The sequence below is a fragment of the Phoca vitulina genome, unplaced genomic scaffold (genome assembly GCF_004348235.1).
Source record: "Phoca vitulina isolate PV1807 unplaced genomic scaffold, GSC_HSeal_1.0 scaffold55, whole genome shotgun sequence".
NCBI classification, from domain to species: domain Eukaryota; kingdom Metazoa; phylum Chordata; class Mammalia; order Carnivora; family Phocidae; genus Phoca; species Phoca vitulina.
The window spans coordinates 4,824,360-4,846,124 of NW_022589758.1; the positions used below are offsets into that span (position 1 = coordinate 4,824,360).

Consider the following 21,765-nt stretch of genomic DNA (forward strand, 5'->3'; position numbering starts at 1 on the left):
TATAATTTTGCTCATAATGTTAAAAATAATTTCTTTATTTTAGGTTTCTGTGACATAAGAGAATAAAGATAAAGATGGAAATAAGGAAATTTTTGCACATACTTTTAGGTGTATAAGTTTTATAACAGACATTAGAAAACTATTTGAACATTTTTATTGGTGATAACATATATTTTTGAGAAAAACACAGATGAGAAATAATGATGCCTCCCCAGTGTGGAGGTGTGTACGTATGTTTCAGAATATATCCTTCCCCCCCTTTTTTTATTATGTTATGTTAATCACCATACATTACATCATTAGTTTTTGATGTAGTGTTCCATGATTCAGTGTTTGCGTATAACACCCAGTGCTCCATTCAGTACGTGCCCTTTTAATCCTTTTTAACAACAAAATTTACATCTATGGCTTGCGAAGGTGGTATAGCATGACCATGGATGAGAAATGGCCTCCAGAATCAGACTTCCTGGGTTTAAAATCTTAGCTCTATTACTTCTTAGTCATATGATCTTGGGGTAAGTTGCAGAGCCTCATTAAAACTCAGTGTTGAATCACCATGTTATACACCTGAAACTAATGTAACATTGTGTGTCAACTGTACTCAAAAAACAAAAACAGACAACCCCCCCCCCCCCCCCCCACAACTCAGTATATGCTCATCTATAAAATGAGCATGATGGTAAGATCCTCTTCAGTAAGTGATTTGAGGATTAAATGAGATAATACATCGGAAGCACTTAGCACAGGGCCTGGTGCAAAGTACTTAAATAATCTAAAATAAAGCTTGCTTTTTCAGGTACCATATTGGTCTCTCTGGTAACAACAGTGCCTACGGTTGTAGGGTTTTGCTCCTGCTGAAGGAGGCTCATGTCAATCTGTAAAAGAACTTAAGACAGTTGGGATATTTACGTACAAATCATGGATTGAAATATTTTAAAATACTTTAGTGTCAAATTGTATTTCCTGCTATTTGGATGAAGAAATAAAAAATTTCTCCCAAGGAATGGCTTCCTCAGGGAATAATTAATTACAGAATGAATTGTATAGTAAAACCTTGGGAATCCATGAATAGTAGAGTAAACTAAAATCACTATTTTTTTCTGTTTTCTTTTATAATGCATGTTGGATATTTTAAATTACAGAGCAAAACATTTAATGATTCCTGATACTTCCTTATAAAGTGTGTGATCAATTTAGAGAATTCATAATTCAAGTTATGTAATTGCATTTTAAATACCTTAGTAAATTTTACAATTGTTAATACCATTTAGTTGCTTTGCCAACATTTAATTTGTTTTTTTTTTAAAGATTTTATTTATTTATTTGACAGAGAGAGACACAGTGAGAGAAGGAACACAAGCAAGGGGAGTGAGAGAGGGAGAAGGGCTCGATCCCAGGACCTTGAGGTCATGACCTGAGCTGAAGGCAGACGCTTAACGACTGAGCCACCCAGGCGCCCCCCCCCCTTTTTTCTTTTTTTTTTTTTGCTTTGCCAACATTTTAAGGAACAGTTGATTCTGGCCATAAACCAGTGACTAGGGAGGTTGAGACGGTCACTAACTGGCAGGAGTAAGTTTTGGTTACAGATCTCTGTGTCCAGGATGGTTATTCAGTGATTGAGGCATGAATTTTATGAGGTGGAAATCTTGACAATACTGGAAGAAATATAGGTCCTCTGGATATTTTTCTATTTTTTACTACGCATAAAATTTCTTTTTCATTCTCTTTCTAATTTTTTTTTTCAGCTGAGGAAATTTATTTTGGTAAATGTTAAATGCCTTGATATAGCTTGTTCACACATGGAGATAGCACAATTTAGGAACCTCTATCTTTTTGCATTTCAAAGTAATATAATTCCAATTTTGAGACAAAATTATGGGTGAGGTATGAAATTATCATTAATGGTTTACTTATATATTTTATCACATCCTTAGTTTGTTGTTCAGAATGTCAGCTTTTAACTAACTCATTGTTTAAACAAAGTAAGATACTGAAACAAGTAGAAAATTATGCCTATCATGCTGACTACAGCTGGTGACATTCTGCTGCAGACGTTGTGGGGGCAATGGCAAGCTTTTGTGAATAAATTGAATTTAAAACACAGTTCTTTAGAGCTGTTTTTCATATATTTTTCTTCTTTGTCTACACCCATATTATGTGTAGCATCTCAGGGTGGTAGTACAAGTAATAAAACTTAGTGTATCATCTCTTACCTCTCCATTAAATACCCATGAAGAGATTTAAAAAAACCAAAAACATAAAATTTCTGTAAATTAAGAAACTAAAAATTGAAGATTGTTGGCAAAGTCCAGGGAGATGGATTGAAAAATACAGTCTTGAACATCATGCTCCTTATTCTACTTTCTGAACCAGACTAGAGTAAACTGTCAAAATGGAGTAGCAAAAGGCTTGGTTGGACCCATGCCCGCTGGAGCTGGAAACAGGTAGCCCTCTCATGGCGGTAACTATTATTTGACCCTGAGGGAGCTGGAGTTCTCTGTCCCCCAACTAGCCCACATCAGCACCTGTATTGCCAGATCTTTTCAGAGACTAAGCACCCCAAATACAGTATGGCAAGAAGCAGAGAAGGATTAGAAGCAGCAAGTTGCATCCTAGGATTCACAGACCCCCATGGCAAGGTGTGGTGAATGTAGAGGAGAGGGAACAGGATGTGCTAGGAAGGGTAGGTTCAGCAAACAGCTTATTCTGACAACTCTGCACAGGTGATTCAGCCTCAGCCCAGCCAACCCAATGAGAAGAATATTTGCTGGGAATCCAGGTTTTGACATTGGGCTCAGGTACATCAATCTGCTTTTGAAGCCCAGGTGGCTGAAAAACCCCAACTAGCCTTTCAGGTGCCAGGCCTAGTGAATCTCTTCCAATCTTAGTAGGGATGAGTTTAAAAAAAAAAAAAAAAGGCAGGGCTGTGTACCTTATGAAAAGACATGGGAAGATAAGACACTGCTCTGAAGATTTAGAAGCAACACATAGTTCTAAAAATGATTTTTTGTAACAAGCAGATGCAGTCTCCTGAAGGAGAGCCAGGACGATATGACCTCTATAGTGAGAACAAGCTGAAACAAGGCAAAAATTGCTGAAGTCGAAGTCAGCTGAAATAAGATGATAGAGAAACCTAAAATGGAGGAAGTAAAAGAACAAAATTGATGTAGCAGTTTTGATTAATTCACTCATGAAATATTTATTGAACCTACTATGTGCCTGCTATTCTAGGCACTTATGCAATAGTGAATAAAACATACAAAGCAACTATGAAAGATCCAACCTAAAAGTTACAAGGTTTCTAGTGAAAAATATTAGGAAAACAGGTGTAGAAACAACCTTTAAGGTTGCTAGAAGAAAACTTTTCTAATTTCATTGATTTCCAGATAATATTAGTTCAACCCCCCCCCTTCTAGATATATTCTGGTAATTTAAAATTTTTATTCCAAGGAAAAGGAAAAGTCCTAATAGGATCTAGGCGGAAACAAAGTTATCTGTGTTGGAACAAAAATCAAATTGGCCTCAGACTTCATTTTCTTCCTCTTGGAAGGAGAAGAAAGTGTATGGAGAAGAATGAAGTACATGGATTTTGTTATAGACTTTTTACTCCTATGTGCTGGAAAGTTGCTTTAATAAACATACAAACCTACAATGTCTATGATGTGAATGGCATTTTCCAGGGCTTTGCTGTGCATACAACTTTACAGGGATCCTGAAGATGGTGGAGAACATAAGGTTGCCTTCCCAAGAATTCTATGCCTGCCAAGTTGCCATTCATGTGTGAGGACTTGCACACATGTAATGATTTGGAAAATAGGGTACTTCCTCAGAAAGCCACTCAAAGATGCACACTGAGCAAAAAATGCAAATCGAGCTCCAAAAAAATGTGAAAACCACAGTAGAAAAGGAATAGAGGTAAAGACTGAAGCCAATAAAATATATAAAGAAATATAGATTATGTGTAACTGCTCATGTGTGTATAATTATAAATTAAATACAACAGCCAAAATCTATTCTCAAAAATAAATTATACAAAATGGTAAAAGAAGAACCAGGGTCTGTAATCCCAGATTAATTTAAAACAGGTCACAGTAGGGGCACCTGGGTGGCTCAGTCAGTTAAGTGTTCAACTCGTGGTTTTGGCTCAGGTCATGATCTCAGGGTTGTGGGATCGAGCCCCACGTAGGGCTCAGAATGGAGTGTGGTTGAGATTCTTTCCCCCTTCTTTTCCCTCCCCCTCTGCTGCTCCTCCTGTTCGTGCGTGTTCCCTCTCTTAAATTAAAATAAATAAAAAATAAATAAAACAGGTCACAATAATTTAAATTGATTCTGACATAAGAATCAACAGATCAATCATGTAGACTAGACTAGAAAGCTCTGAAAGAAAATCTGGAGCATATATGTAAGAATGCTAAGATACAACAAAGAACTAAAAATCCGTGGTAAAGGGGCACCTGGGTGGCTCAGTCATTAAGTGTCTGCCTTCGGCTCAGGTCGTGATCCCAGGATGCTGGGATTGAGCCCTGCATCTGGCTCCCTGCTCCGCGGGAGGCCTACTTCTCCCTCTCCCACTCCCCCTGCTTTTATTCCCTCTCTCGCTGTCTCTCTCTGTCAAATAAATAAATAAAAATAAAATCTTAAAAAAAAAAATCCATAGTAAAGAGTATTGGGAAAATCGATTCAGTATTTAGAATTATATTAAATATAGATTCCCTCACCATGTCATATATTAAATGACAGGTGGATCAAGTTTAAGGAAAGAAATTAAATCATTAAAATATTGAGACATAAATGTGGATGAATATTAACCATACTCAGGCTAAGTAAGGACTTTGAACACAAAAGTAGTGGACATAAAGGCATATATCAATAAATGTGACTATAATTATAAGTTATATTCAACAACAACCAAACCCTAAATAATTTAATGACCACAACAATCTGGGGAAGATATTTGTAACAAAATTTGGCAACAGGTTCACATCCATAACATCAAGAAAAATATTAAGCTTAGTAGACTTTTTTTCACTTACCAGTTGATAGAATGAAACTTCTCTGACCTCACTGATGTCTAAAGACTTTTTTCAGAGATTGTATTTACTATTGGCTATGGTTATAGAGTGTGTGTTCTTATATATTGCTGAAGGGAACTGTGAAATGATGTATTTTTGTATATCCACTTTGGCAGTATTAGGAGCCTTTAATGTTCGTACCGTTTGACCCAGATATATCACCTGCAGAATTTACTCTATGGAAATAAAGACACAGATGTCAAAGTATATTCACAGTTAAATAACAGTCCATTAAAAAATAATGGTTTTAAAAATTATTTAATGACAGATTAAAATATAGCTCATACAATATCAAGTGAAATAAAAACATGTAACACCGTACATAATATTACTATTCCAATTTGAGAAAAATTTACTGGGAAAAAATAAACCAAAATGCTAGCAATGGTTATACCTTTTATATTTTATGTTTTCTGTAATGAGTTTGTATTATTTTTATAAGCAGCTTGAATAAAAGTGAAATGTCAAATTCTTTCCAGCATTTTCTGCTCTTAAATGCATGTAGTTTCCACTAAACATTGAGTTGATTTTATATAGAAAACTTCATGTTTCACTCATTCTTTAAGTAAATATATAAACTGTATTGAGTAAATGAGAGAGAGAGAGAGAGAGAGAGAGAGAGAGAGTGTGTGTGTGTGTGTGTGTGTGTGTGTGTGTGTGTTGAGACAGGATTTCCATGGTATTGGTGAAAGGATGAATAATAAACATTTTATTTGACCCATTTTCAGGCAACTGTTTTATACAATGAATTCTATTTATGAGATGCCAGAAATTAATCAGTTTCTTTCTTGAAGATGATGTAAATAAGTTTGTTGTAAATGTAAATTTGTAGTCCTATCATGGGCGAATTAGAACTAAGGAAGACCTTTTATAAAATCAGACAACGTTAACACTTAGGATGCAATAGAAAGGTGCCTTGGCATGTGATATAATGAGTACTGGGTATTATATAAGACTGATGAATCACTGACCTCTACCTCTGAAACCAATAATACATTATATGTTAATTAATTAAATTTAAATTAAACAAGATACCTTGGGACTCCATTTAGAGTGCAATATAGGATGAAGCATGACTTGGAAGATCTCTCAGCTGAAATGTGAGCAGTTTTTGTTTTTTTTTTTAAGATTTTATTTTTATTTATTAGAGAGAGGGCAGGGGAGGGGTAGAGGGAGAAGCAGACTCCTTGCTGAGCAGGGAGCCCGATATGGGGCTTGACATGGGGCTCTACACGGGGCAGGATACCAGGACCCTGGGATCATGACCTGAGCTGAAAGCAGACCCTTAACCAACTGGGCCACCCAGGTGCCCTGAAATGTGAGCAGTTTTACTCCCTTCCTGGGTGCATATCATGCTGCCTCTTTGTGTCTGGAGCCGAGTTTCCTGATAGTGTTTGTTCTTTCTCTTATGCCATTTGTAGTTTGCTGGCTAGAGCCTTTTGAAAAGGAGCAGTGTAAGAAAATGGTTATCACTGTGTTAAGAGGGAGTAGCATACCTCACAGAGTTACCTGCTACCACCTGTACTAATATTCTAGCTGATCATCCCCCACATCACTTTGAATTTGCAGTTATTTGTTCCCAATAATGAAACACTTCCAATATCAGAAAGTACCTGGAAGGCTGAGTACAAATAAATTGTATCCCAGAAGCTGTCTGTACTCTACAATTCTATCAATCCTCCATTAACAACAAAAATGTAATACTCGTAAGAACCTTTTTCCTCAGTAGCCTATAGCACTTTCAGATGAATTTTTTTCTCCTATAACAAAGATGAAAGCTGGTATTTTCTTATTTCACGGGGCAGATGAGAAGCAGAAAGGGTTTGATTTTACAGACCTAGTTACGACTCAGGGTTTGTCGTTGAGCATAAGAATTTAAATGGTCATTCCTCCCCCCGCCCCCCGCTTTCATGATCCCCCTTTGCTTTTATAAACAACTAAAAAAAAGTGTTTATTTTTAATAAGTTAATGATTTATACCTTGTTATTGCCTGCTATTTTGTGCATTTTTAAAGCCTTTGTTTTGATGTGGGGACACTCTTTTATTAAAAGATTTGCTCCTACAGATCTGAAAGTGTACCCACTTAGAGTACAAAAAAGCAGACCTGAGTCATTCAGAAGACCTTTCTATATAACATGTTGGCTTTGAAGAATCTATATATTATTTTGCCAAAAGCTTTTTTTATTCCTTTTATAGACCAGAATTAGACATGAGTTATTTAACCTCATGGTGCTTAGTTCTGAGCATTTCCATTTCCTTTCCAGCCCTTATATTTTTTTGAAATGTTTCAGTTTAAAGTAGGGTTCTGCTCACAAACTACTTCTGTTCAGGAGACCGAAATAAGGGCAGGAGGGGAGGTAGTGATTGGTATTTGGCAGCAGATGTTTGTCTCTCTTTGGGTTTGAAATGACCATCAATAGGGGACAACTGGTGAACTAGATAGTTTGTTAGGAAAAGTTAAGTGAAGGGAGGAGACTTTCTTTCAAGGGGAATTCTGCTACCATCAACTACCGAGTATTGTAGAAGCCTTTTCTCTGCTATAGAAGTCCAATTAAAATGTGTCCCTGAGTTTCAGAAGGAAGTACAGATGATGGTATATTTTATTGTCAGTCATCCTGACATTTTTGTGTAGCCTCAAGACCTCAACACTTCTGGTTTATCCATGGTCTATCACCATCTCTACTCTTGGTCCCCTTCTCTCTCCCCCTTATTTTTTTTCCTTTTCTGACAATGTCTGTAGGGTGGTAAGAAAGAGAATTTTGGAACCATGAAATGAGGGGCTGGGAAAGAAGACGATCTATTGGTTTACTTTCTGGTTTCTTGCTGTTCTGTCCCCAAATATACCCCCAGACAATTGGGATTCCCAGTTTTAGAAACACTGGGAAATGACTTTCTGCCTCTTTTTTCCTTTGCAGGAAACACATGAAATTGTGGCAATCAAGAAATTCAAGGACAGTGAAGGTATATATATATATATATATATTTTTTTTTTTTTTTTCCTTTTTGTATTTAGTCCTTGTGAATAGAATGTGGAAGAGATGGGATCTAGCTAACTAGACTTTGTTCCTGGAATTTTAAAGTGTCCATCTCAGAAAGTGAGTATAGCTTATTTATTATCATGTTTTGCTTTGAAACATTTGGCTCTTTCTGTGTGGATCTTTTCATATTTCATGATATTAGAAAATTTATCTTCTATTTTAAAGTACAGTCAACATTGTGGAAATCTTGCTTCAAATGCTGGGTAGAAGGCATGCTATTTATGCTATTCCTTAATATTATTAAAATGAGAAAACTGATTTGAAATAAATACTTTTGTGAGTTCACACAAGTAGTAAGTGCTGTTTGAAGGGCTTTGGTATTGGTTACTGTGATCTCCGGTTTCTAGTCAATTAGAAATACAAGGATAAGTGGTATGTAGATGGTACCAAGAAAGTGATTATATATTTAAAATAACTCATTGGAAGAATAAAACCTTTTCAAGAAGAAATACCATAGTTGGAGTCCTTGGTTACATCCAGACCATTTCAGATGGAGTATTAAAATTACCCTATGCTGGGCAAGAAAATTTAAAATAAAGCACTAAAAAAAAATAGTGTACAAAATATAAATAAATAAAGCATTTCAGTAGTTCATTAGGTTTTAAATCTAGACTATTGCCCATCTAAAGATAGCCAAGTAGAAAAATTTACCATGAAGGCACACATGGCCTTTCAGAAGCTCTAGGCAGCATTTCCCCAATTTTTTTTTCCTACAGAGACCCACAGAAATACTTTTTTACATTCTAATCCAGTATCCACATACATAATGTCCTATATATAACTGAAGCAAAAATGTCACAAAACTATTACACTAACGTGAGGTTCTTCGTTTTCTGTTCTTTCCTGCTCATATAAATTCACATAAATGCCTATTTGTGGCATCAGATAACATTGATTTTTACCACTGAATCATAACCTACTTTGAAAAAGAGCGCTAAGAGGCCCCGGGATAGCATTAACTTTCCTGTCTAACTGCACGTATGACAAGAGCAGTCATAGCCTACCTCCATCAGCACACATTGACTAAGTACTGTAAGACACCAGCCTCTATAGTTGTGAACAGTTTCATCACTCCTACTTTAGACACTTAGTAAACATTAAATAACCAAAAGGGCTCACTAACAAATAACGAAGTCCTGGGGTAGATTCAGTAGTATTTGATATAACCCACCTCTGATGTGCTGGTTATGTGGAGCACATCACATCATCTGGGAAACCTTAGCAGCCATTGTCTTGCCAGCCTTAAAGAGAAGGCAATAAAAAATGCTTTTTAGCTTGTTCTAAAGAAAAAAAAAAAAAACCTGCTTCAAATGATGGACCTGTAGTCTAACAGGAAACAATAGCCCCAGGCCAGTCCACTCTGAGACCATTGGCAATGAGCTCTTTGAGCAGTGGCTTTGGGCTCACCACAGGTGGCCAAGAGACAAATGGTGATCTACTAAAAAGAGTGGTTGCAACAGTAGATCAAAGCATAACCTTTGCCTTCGTGTAAAGACTTCTGGCTGTGCATTCATCTTGTAAGGCAAACCGTCAAGCATTGGTTACCACCAAAAATAATAATTGTCACGAAGTTTTTGAAAGGCAGTACAATTTAGGTCATGTATGCCATTGCTTTAAAAAAAAAAAAAAAAAACAACTAAGTGCCATATTCTTCACAATCCCTGTTCTGTGCATACCTATTCTTAGCTTCAGTTAAACAATGTGTTTGTACCTGTGTGCTGATACCTTCAGAGTGGTAATCAATAGCATATCTGTTGAAATTTATTGAGCACTGAGCCAGGTGCTGTAAGAGACATGAGGGTAAATCAAGTGTGCGTAATTTCAGGAAGCTTAGTAGAATTAAGACCTGTAAATAAAGAGCAGTAAAACAGAGTAGAAAGCAGTCAGTGCCTGAATGAATTTGAATAATTTTGAGGCAAGAGACATTGTTTCTAGCTGTGGCATCCAGAAAGTGTATGAATAGTCTAGACATTATACGAAACATTTGATCAGCCTTCATTTCTGTGTGCTGAGAAAGCATGAATCCCCTCTGCCCTCATCTCTGCCAGACCATTATTAGTTACCATACCTTACGGACACGCAACCTTATCACCCAGCCACCTAGCAGACGGACACCTTTGTAGGACCACCCATATATACTTCTAGAGGGATACTTCCTTAACATTTCTATGATAGAATCTGAAGACATGCAATTATTCATAACTTTTTCGTTCCAGTTCTATTCTAGGCACACTTTCCTACTGTTTCCAGCTCTCCCTGGGAGATCTCATACTCTTCTTTTCTGCCTTTACCCTTTTCCTCTTACCTGAGTAGAATCTTGCTTAATAGAAGTAAGGGAACATGTGCGGTGAACAGTCCTTTTGGAATGTGAAGTGCACACAGATAGTTCAGTACAGATGAGAATGTCCATTCAACCCCTGTGGAAACCACTTAATTCTGAACCATTTATCACCTTAAATTTCAGTCAGGACAATTCTAACAAAAATAGAGTTTCATCATAATATCCTTATTGTCATATAGCTCTCGCTAATTTCGTTTATTAGTTACTCTGAAAATATTCTGTTGATATTATGTTAGTGAATTTTCTAAACCCAATGTTTAAAAATCTTTGTGAAGATCATGACATAATCCTATAAAAACATTGTTACACTGAAATAGGATCTGAACTTGGTCTGATTTGCATTCAAGCTAGTCAAGTATTCTCATACTGATGCTATCAAGGGATATTTTATGAGAGAATATATTCTGTTAGCTTTAAGAGATTGTGATCATGTCCTATTTTCTTAGTAAATTCATATATATCTACAAATTTGTATAAAATGTTTTTGAAACTACATTTTAAGGTAGACCACTATTTAATTCAAGCTGTCCTTGTTATCCCAGGATAATAGATGCTTATCTAAAATCGGAACCAAACTTTAATAGTAAATAAAAGGTTAGACTGGGGAGTGCCTGGGTGGCTCAGTTGGTTAAGCGACTGCCTTCGGCTTGGGTCATGATCTCAGGGTCCTGGGATCGAGCCCTCTCCCACTTCCCCTGCTTGTGTTCCCTCTCTCGCTGTCTCTCTCTTCTGTCAAATAAATAAATAAAATCTTAAAAAAAAGAAAGGTTAGACTGGGACTTTAGGTTGGGAAAATGGAACAAAAATTATAAAAATAAGTTTATCTTATAGTTAATACAGTTTGGATTATAATAGCAACTATGTGCTATTTCTTAGAAAAAAAATCAAGTGTTACCTTTTTTGGGAGAGGGGCAATTTTTACAGTAAAACTGTAGGCTAAGTCAATGAATGACTTTCATAATAAAAAGAGGCTCATTAAAAAAATACACCAAAGGCTTTGTCAGTTTTCCCTTTGTCTGTCCCCGTCTTTCTGTCTTCATCCTTGTCAGTTTTTTACTCTCCAGTTATTAGCTGTTACAACTCTGTCAGATCAATTGTCAGTGTCTTTTGTCTATGATTTTCCTCGAAAGACTGACATACTGGGTGAGGATAAAAACTCATGTTAAAATGGAGGACTTGTGTGAGTGATGACATTTTTATCTGAGATCTCTTCATTAGTTAATATTGTTTTGTTTTGATGACTTTTGCTTCTTTATTCATCATCATCAATGTAGAGTTTCAGATAATTAATTCTTTTTTTTTGAGAGAGAGAGCACACACATGCGAGTGGTGGGGAATGGGCAGAGGGAGAAGGAGAAAGAGAATCTTAAGCAGCCTCTAGGCCTAGCATGGAGCCCGAAGCATGGCTTGATCTCATGACCCATGAGATCACGACCTGAGCCAAAACCAAGAGTCAGACGCTTAACCGATTGAGCCACCCAGGCACCCCTATGAGTTTGTCTATTAATATAAGTTCCCACAAAGAAACATTAACTATAAACACCTAATCAACCAGGAGTCTTCATAGAATTAGTTCTACTTAGTATTTGGATTTTCTGAGAAGAGAAAAATGACCACAGACCAAAAAGTTACTAGAAATGATTTAGTTGAAAGATATTTTTTGGACTATGTATAATGATAAATTTAGCCTAATTCATCTACCCTTCCTATAACTCCAATTTTGTACAATGAGATTTGATGTTCAGATGATAATCTTCTATCACTGTTGGAAGATCATTCTCATGCACACACATGTACAAATGTCTGCCATCCTCAATTTATTGAATAATCCAAGAGCCATGATTTAGCCTAGATAGATTTGAATTAACAAGAATTAAAAATGTCTGTTCATCTTTTACTTGAGGAGGTCCTGTGATCTAGGATTTATTTTTGACATACATTTGGATCTTCTGGTGCGACATCTTTAGCTTCTTAGGACTTTTTAGTCTTTCCCTAAAAGTACAGGTGATGGGGTGAGGAGGGATCCTCCCATTGTCACTGGGCCTTGGTACATGGCGAGGAGGCTGATTCTGAGGGAGCTGTATAGCAGTCCATAGTTAAGATGGAATTTAGGTTGTGCCTCTGCTTGCATTTCATATCCTGCTTATCTTTTCTGTAGATAAATATTTTTTCTCTTGGAATGGACATATTTATTCTTTTTAAACATGAGAAAATGTTTAATTGGTCATCCCTTCTTCTCTCCAGTTTATTTCATCATTATTTTTACCCAGACTTTAGAAAGCTCTAGCCTGATCTCTGGTTTGAGGAAACTCTGATCTCATTCTGTATAATGGTACAAAACAAGAGTTCATAGTCTTTGGTCCTTAAATTCAAAAACCTGATTTCTCTGTAAATGAGGCCTTAAAACAAACTTTCCTACCTTTGGTTAAACAGAGAATTCAGTTAACTAAGCTTGAGCGTTCTGGCTCGTCATGATTTCACCACACTTCTTTTAATGTCCAGAATGGATCTCTTTCAAGCTTCAGGGATTCTTCTAGGATTTGATGAGCATTTGTACCTTTCATACTTTAATAAATTTCTGTTGTGCTCTACCCGGCCTTCATTGCCGAAGATTTAAGGATTTTCATCTTTTTTGGTATATATGATAGCAGTACCGCCATTCAGCCCCCCCGGCCATGTTAATTGCCCTCTTGTTGGTATTCCTTCTTTAGTCAGGGCAACCAGACTCAAACATGGTATCCTTATGGTTTTGTACAAAGATGGGTTGGCTTTTTCCCCCTCCATTGTACCCGTTTAAAGGTCCATTTTGGGGGGCCTCTTTGGCTATACAAGAATGTCAGGTTTGTGATTTCATAAAGTAGGTTACAGCTATTTCTGGATTTCTTTTTCAAGCGCACAGTTCTTTAAAAATAGAGTTACAATAGAGTTTCTGCTCATCTTTAGATTTTTCTCTTTTTATTACTTACTTTGCATTTCTTTTGCTCCTGTGATTTTTTTTTTTTCTTAAAAATTGTTTTCTTTTACTTTAGTGAATCTCCCTTCTTGATTTTTAGTGTGTTAACTTGCCTAACTGGCGAGCTAAAAGTAGGTTAGTTCTTTGTTTTTTTTCTTACTTAGCGTCCTTTTTCTACCCTGCCATTTAATCATCATTCAAAAGAATTTATGTAACATTGTCAGACTTGCTGCCCCGACTAAGCTAAACACCCTCACTGGTAACTGATGACCAGGTCCATCAACGTGCACATAAGTAGGACTTGCATGGAAGCACCAGGTCTTAGAGCTGGAAGCACCCTCAGAATCATCTAGTAGAAGTCCGACTCCAGTTTACAGCCAAGGAATCCAAGGCCCAAAGGTGCATAGCTAGTATGTAATTAACTGGGAAAGATGCAGACCTCAAGATCTTTGTCGAGTTTTTCTTGGACCCATACCATATTGCTTTGCCACTCCGCTAAGCAGTAGCAGAGTGCAGACCTGCACTTGGGTGTTCTGACTCATTCTCTAAAGCTTGCTCACTATCTTACACCATGTTGCCTATGTCCCTGTGTTCTACTTAGTGTGGCATTCCCTTCACTCATCCTGAGGAAGTTATTCTTTCTAGACTTGGTTTCTTCATTTGTAAACTGGAGAAGCCTAGCCTAAATAAAGAATCCACAGGATTATTTCAACTGGGAGGCAGGGATTTTTGTGCTCATGTCAGTAGGCTGTGCTATTACCTTTGAAAAACTGCCTTGCTGAAGAGCTTGGCTACTTTCTGAACCTGAGGTGAGAAGCATGTGTAAGTGGAATGTGTATTGCCTTTCCCCATTATCTCATCATTTAGTCACAGTTTTGTCCAAGTACAGAGTAAGCCAGGAGCCTTAAAAGTACTTAGAGAAACAAAAATGGTAGGATAGACCAAGTAATGAAGAGTATGCGTTTTGCTTGCACTTAGGGAATTAATAACTCCACTTCCGGCCTGTTCCCATTCACTGCATTCTTAGTGCCAAAGTGCTTACTTCAACTTTTACTATCTGTGACAGGCATACATTAGAGGAACCTTCATTTCCTAAAATAGATAGGCAGCTCAAATGAGGTGGTTTTGGCCCCATATGCTAGGTGATTTTGTGAGCTGCTTTTCGAAGATTCATTTCTCTTTCTTCTCTAGCCATTTTTTATGTAGAGTTGGTATAGATTTGAATGATGTCTGTATAACGAAGTAGCAAAATTCAGTGAGGTTTATGCTTATAATCAATGAGATTTTAATGGAAAGAAGTCATTGATTATTAGATTTGGAAAAAGCCATGGGATTTTTTTAGGGTGTGTGTGGGTGGGGAGGGTGCCCATTTATTTAGTTATTTTATGAATGAAAAGTTAAGTGGCTTGCCCAACATCATATTTCACAGTGTTGGTTCATTAACAGGATCCAAACTCCAGGTCTCCCAAATCCTATTCCAGCATTCCTTCTTCTAAAGCCATTCTACTTCAGCCATTCTGAGGTGGCTCAATCTGTTAGCAAAGTGAAACTGCCACAAGTTGCTAATAATACAAAGCTCCCTTATTTCAGTTGCTTTTCGGGTGCCAAGAATTCACCAAGCATTTGACTAGAAAAGATACACCAGCTGTATTTACTTTTGACTTGTTTGCAACATTTCATTTGTACCCAGCTCCAGCAGAGCTTATGGATGTTGTTAATGAATGGTTAAGTATATATATATGTGTGTTCTTGACCCTTAGTACTTTCAGTTTTTTTGAGACTCCATATTTTATAATCACATATTATGGAAGACAACCAGGCATGGAGATGAATAGGGGAAAATAAATTTAGTTTGTCTTACTGCCTGAAAAGCTGCCCTCTCAACCTTCTAGAGACAAGATTGAAAGCATTGTACTCAAAACTGAGAGGGCGAAGGGCCTCTTGCTTGCCATCACTTTGCTGCTTCCCAAGAATGAGAGCGAAGATTTCCTCATGGCACCAGCGAAAGCATTTGTGTCAGAAGTATTTAGTGATCCCTTCTTTGTGCCAGGTGCAGTCCTAGGTGGTTGAGTGTATATTGTTGAACTGCAGAACTTGGGCCTGTTCTCTAAGAGCTCTTGGTTTAGCAGGGGTAGCCACCTGTAAGCAAAACAATCTATAAATAAAAATGGTGAGAAGGTCTGCGAAAGAAAAGTTCAGAGTAGTGTGATAAGGAATAATAGGGATGAAGGCCTGCTTTGGTTTAGTGATCTAGGCAAAGCTTGTGAGGAGCGCTATTTAAACTGAAACCCAAAGAAGAGCCAGCCCTGTAAGGAGTCTGGGTTGTAGAATGCGAGTTCTAGGCAGAGGGAACAAGTTCAAAGGCCCTAAGGTTGAAAAAATAAAGTTGGGGCTGTTTTGGGAACTGAAAGACTAGCATGAGGGAGGGGAAGGAAGGATATGAGATGGGGATGGAAAAGCAGACAGGAACCAGGTCATGAGTAATCAGTATATTTGTCTGTATTGAATTATTTCCTTGTTGGAAGATCATTTGCTTTGTATTGAGACCTGTGTGGCATTCTGTGTATTAGAGATAGGTGAACTTTAGTTTGATTATCCCAGTCTTGAAAGTAACCCAGATGGGGTAGCAGAGAAGCAGGTTATGAGCCTACCTCATAACACTAAAGGCTTTCTAGCGTTCCCTACATTTTAGCAATTCTAAAAGTCACAAAACACCACTTCTCTGGCTTAGCCGCAATTTGCAGAACAGCTGGACCTCTGTCCCACCACAGTCCTCTAAGCCACTTTGGGAAGTCCCCTGATCACACCTCGTACATTCCCCCTACTGCCAGGTGGCCCCTGCGGTGTCATATTCTTTTCCCCTGACAGGCGGGCCCTGTGAGTCCCCAGTTCCCAATTGACCCCCTTGGTGTGGGCTGGGCTGGCTCACTGCTTATGCCACTGTTGGCCTTTGTTACTGCTAGTTCTTGCTTTCTGATAAGCAGTATCTTTCTCTGTCCTTTTCTAATCTCTGCTCCAGCATTCCCCAACAGTTTTGTTTTTTTTTTTTTTTTTTTTTTTCTGAAGTAAGGAGAATATTTCACTTGTGTAACCAGTTCACAAAGGAGTGTTGACTTTATGTTCCCTGTCTGTTACAGGTACTGTGGTGCTACAAAGCCCCTGCTTTTATTACTGTCTCTTTATTCTTTAAACTCAGTTTGAATGGGGGCTGAGAAATGGGCTGAGAAGTACTCCTGGTTCCTGATTTAGAATCTTCCGTCCCCCATTTGGAGGGAAGATTCAGCCCCTTTTTTCTTGTGTATCTTGCTTAGGAAGCATTTCTCCCTAGAAGGCATTTTCATCTTTCTCACCTTCATCCCCAAACTCCATTTTCTTCCTGAGGGAGGTTAGATATGACTGAACCTGAGAATCACAAAACTTAGACTCTCAAGCTAGGATTTTGACTCTGACCCCAAACCTTGGGGACAAATGTGTTTTAGAATTTATAACTTCTGGGTTTTAGAATGGAAATATGGCATGCTACTTTAGCATTTTGTAATCAGATACTATTTCTAAAGCAAACATATGAATATTCATACTAAGTGGGATAAACAAAGAATATAAGTGGTCTCGTGTCAGTTCAGGTTTTACTTCTAAAGAGATTTGCCATAAACTTAGAAAAAGTGTTCAGTCTTTAGACTGATTTTTGAAGTTGCATATAAAGGATTATGAACCTGTGTTCTTGTGTGTGTGCACACATATATGTGTATATGTGGACATGGTAGTTAGAATTTCTTTTTTTTTTTTACATCTAAACCAACTCTTAACTTTATTTTTTTATTTTTTTTTTTAAAGATTTTATTTATTTATTCATGAGAGACAGAGAGAGAGAGAGAGAGAGGCAGAGGGAGAAGCAGACTCCCAAGGAGCAGGGAGCCCGATGCGGGACTCGATCCCAGGACCCTGAGATCATGACCCGAGCCGAAGGCAGACGCCCAACCATCTGAGCCACCCAGGCGCCCGGTAGTTAGAATTTCTAGGCTAAATCTGAAGGTATCATAAAAACTCATTTAAAATAAAGTATTACCTTCCCTACTCCCCTGCCAATTCATCCATTAGAGTTAATGTGATTTCTGTCCTTCCTCCATGCCTGGGGGAGCTATCATGAATGAATTTGATGACATGGAAGAGTATATTGGTTCAGCATAAGTTCTCCATCCCAGTACGGCTACACCATCTGGGATGGACAGATGGACATGCCACAGGAAGACAGCAGGAACCTCTAGCAGCTGCTGCTCAGAGAGATCAGACACTCTTAGAAACCCCTGCAACTTGACTGTGAGCTGCACTGTGGGTGCCTGGTACGTGACCTCCGCTCACTGAGGTGCCTCACGTGCAGCCTGAAGAAGAACATGCTCTTTTAAGCCAAAACTACAGGCCAAAGTTAAAAACATCAGCTGCTACAGCTGCTGCGTAGAGGCTCCTCTGCACACCGATATAGTTGATGCCTTCTTACCCTTTTAAACTCCTTCTTTCTCAGTATGTAGTGTTAGAATGAAAATGACAGTGGATTCATATGTCGTATCTGTCAGTCTCTGTTTACACATATACTTTGCAATACACAGTATAAGAAAACAAGCAGAAAATTAGGTTTCTGCTGGTCAAGTAAGCATTTTCTTCTGTAAGATGCTAATTCTTGATCCTTTCAACAAGAAAATGTGATACTTAATCTTCCATCCTTGAACTTCTTATGCAGAAGTACTCAAAGTGGAAAGTGAAATTGGTATGTTTTCACTGTTCTTAGAATTTTTTGAACAGTAGCTTGAAAGCTTTAATTTTACTCTATTCACCATTGTTTACATTCTAGAAAATGAAGAAGTCAAGGAAACGACTTTACGAGAGCTTAAAATGCTTCGTACTCTCAAGCAGGAAAACATCGTGGAGCTGAAGGAAGCCTTTCGTCGGAGGGGGAAATTGTACTTGGTGTTTGAGTATGTTGAAAAAGTAAGTCACTAATTGATAGTATGGAGATTTGCCTGATTCTTCTTTTTTTTTTTTAACTTTTATTTTATTTTTTAAAGTAATCTCTATACCCAGCGTGTGGCTCAAACTCATGACCCTGAGATCAACAGTCGCATGCTCTACCTCCTGAGCGAGCCAGGCGCCTCTGCCTGATTCTTTTATTTAGGGTTGTTTCTGACAGTATTCAAGGAGGCATTATTATCTAGTGTGTTTTGTCAATGTACTCAAAATCTCAGTATTTTAAAAATGAAGTTATTATCCATAATCATTAGAAGCCCTGAAATATATTGAAGTATTTTGTGCAATTTAACTGTACAGAGATCATCCTACATTTTTCTTTTTTTTTTTTTAAGATTTTATTTATTTATTTGACAGAGATTGCGAGAGAGCACAAGCAGGGGGAACAGTAGAGGGAGAGGGAGAAGCAGGCTCCCTGCCAAGCAGGGAGCCTGATGCTGGTCTCGATCCCAGGACCCTGGGACCATGACCTGAGCCGAAGGCAGATGCTTAACGACTGAGCCACCCAGGCGCCCCTCATCTTACACTTCAACAGTGAATTAGTTTGGCTTCTGATGTTTTAGAATCAGTGTTCAACAATTAATTTTTTGGGCTTGGTTTATTTAAATTAAACCTAGGCAAGGCCTCTGAGGGAGAGACAAGTAAATTGACAGTGATGACATACGATGTCAGAGGTATGTAAGTCAGCCTGCAAGCATAGGATGGCTGCCTAAATCAGACCTAGAGTGGCAAATGAGTGGGCTCATGGAGCAACCTTTTGTGAATTGCCAGTGCTTTGGCTTTAAGGGAAGAAGATGTGCCAGGAGGCATAAGGTGAGGCTTGAGGAGATAGATGAGGCCACAAATAAGGAATTGGAAGCATGGGAGAAGAGTGGAAAAGTATACACAGTTCAGATTGTCTGCATATTTGCTTTAGTATTTTTTTTTTTTTTTTTTAAAGATTTTGTTTATTTATTTGACAGAGAGAGACACAGCGAGAGAGGGAACACAAGCAGAGGGAGTGGGGGAGGGAGAAGCAGGCTTCCCGCGGAGCAGGAGCCCGATGCGGGGCTCGATCCCAGGACCCTGGGATCATGACCTGAGCCGAAGGCAGACGCTTAACGACTGAGCCACCCAGGCGCCCCTAGTATTTTTTTTTTTAAATTGGTAACTATTAGTGACAATTTTAATGTTGTGTGGCCTAGGGGCAAGTGTATGCTACAGTAATCAATATGTGTGTCTTTGAATTTCTTTGAGGGCAGCTGCCCTACAGTGCTTGGTTATTGTCCAAAACTGAAATAATTACCTTAACAAGAGTAGAATAAACTGGAGCCAGATGGACCTTTTAGAGGTTTTCTTGATGAATAAATATGTGGCTCCTGATTTCCTGTTATTATCAAACAACAGTAAAAATGATTACTTTTATTAAATTTCACTTCTTGAATACATGTCTCTGTAGGACTCTACATGATAAAATGAGGAATTTCTAAATTATAAAATGAGGCTTTCTAAAGAAGGTGAAGACTGGGGAGGGTTATGTTTGCCAGCTGCTTTCTGTTGCATAAATGACAGTGTCCCACCACCATCATCATTACAAAATAGAAAGCAGTGTTGCCAAGGTGATGGACCAGGAATGTGGCTTTTGATTTAATTCAGCCTTTACAAATTATTTTTCTAATGAAAATAAATAGACATAGTAACTTCATTTCAAGCAAATCTTGAAGAGTATTATAAGTTTCTTTGTCATTTTAAAACACTTTATGTTTCTTTTACAAAATCTGCTTAAAGGTTTCTTTTTCTTTTCCTTTCTTTCTTTTCCTTTCTTCTTTCTCTCTCTTTCTTCTTTCTTTCTTTCTCTTTTTTAAACGAAGACAGATCTTTATTTTTTTGACGGGGTGAGGAGGGGAAGAGGGAGAGGGAGAATCCCAGGCAGGCTCCATGCCCAGCGTGGAGCCTGACACAGGGCTCGATCCTACAGCCCTGAGACCATGACCTGAGCCGAAATCAAGAGTTGGACACCTAACCAACTGAGCCACCCAGGTGCCCCTTAAGGTTTCTTTTCCTGTATCAATTTAGGTGTTTTCCTAAGGGAACTTCCCCACCAAAATTAAACTGAAATTTGATACTTATTAAAAAGTTATAAAAAAGGATTGCTGTAAAAATCAGAAGCTCTGGGGCACCTGGGTGGCTCAGTCGTTAAGCGTCTGCCTTCAGCTCAGGTCATGATCCCAGGGTCCTGGGATCGAGCCCCACATCGGGCTCCTTGCTCAGCGGGAAGCCTGCTTCTCCCTCTCCCACTCCCCCTGCTTGTGTTCCCTCTCTCGCTGTCTCTCTCTCTGTCAAAAAATAAATAAAATCTTAAAAAAAAAAAAAAAAAATCAGAAGCTCTTTATATTATTTTTTAGTTGTCAAGAATAAAACCTAGGTTGCTTCTGCCTTTCTGCTCTACCACCCCTGAGATGTGGCCCTTGTTCTCAAGGTCAGGATCAGGCTCCAGCTATCACATCCCATTGGCCAGGACTTAGTTTCATGGCCACCCTAGCTGCAAGGCAGAGGGGAAATGTACTCTTCATTCTGAGCACCTATGCATCCACTTACAAATTGTATTACTGTGGGCTAAAGGAAGAATGGATATCGAGGGGCATTCTTCTCTGCCACTGATGAATTTAGAGTATAATGGGAAATGAGACAGACGGTTTATTTTCTATATTGCAAAACCTTCTTATTCCTCGTGTACATTTGGGACCTCCTATGCATTTGTTAATTGAAAAAGGCAGTTTAAGTGGAGAATCATTAAAAAATGATGCATACATAGTTCAAACATTTTAACTTAAAATATATCACTATATATTCATTTACTACTCTTTAGATGTAGGGTCAAGGCCTTTTGAGTATCTGTCTTCTGATTGTTCTGATGAGTCTTTCTTAAATACATCATATTCATAGTGCATCAACTATGATAGCCTGTGAGAGCATCTTTAAAGTGAAGTGAAAGCTTAAAAACATAGTAAAGCAGTCACAGTGCAGAATCCTTATCACCATCACCACCTGTCCCCTGGCAGCGTTTTGTCGTTTTTGCACTCACATTTGATTAGGCAGCAGTATGTTTAGTGGTTTTCCTTTACGAAGTCTTTCCAAAGTATTAAACTTTGTTTTCTTATAAACAGCAACTCTCTTTATTTAAAACATTATTTCATTGGTTTATATGATATTTAATTGTATTAAAATAACAAGTGCATCTGTTATAAATAGGTATGAGAGTGTTATAAACAAACAACTGATTGTATATATGCAGCTCAACTGGTGGGAACACAATTGTGAGGTTGTATTAGAGCCAGCAGGTCTTCTAACTTTTTGGTCTTA

At 38.0% G+C, this 21,765-nt stretch overlaps 1 protein-coding gene across 1 annotated transcript in view; it reads left to right on the forward strand.

Annotated features, from left to right (window-relative positions):
* The window catches only part of CDKL5 (cyclin dependent kinase like 5), a 209,672-nt gene that overhangs the window by 130,198 nt on the left and 57,709 nt on the right, over nucleotides 1–21,765 (forward strand). Inside the window, exons 4-5 of the mRNA XM_032389645.1 lie at nucleotides 7,988–8,033; nucleotides 18,251–18,387. Coding sequence (XP_032245536.1) covers nucleotides 7,988–8,033; nucleotides 18,251–18,387 — 183 coding nt within the window. The remainder of the gene's footprint in view (nucleotides 1–7,987; nucleotides 8,034–18,250; nucleotides 18,388–21,765) is intronic.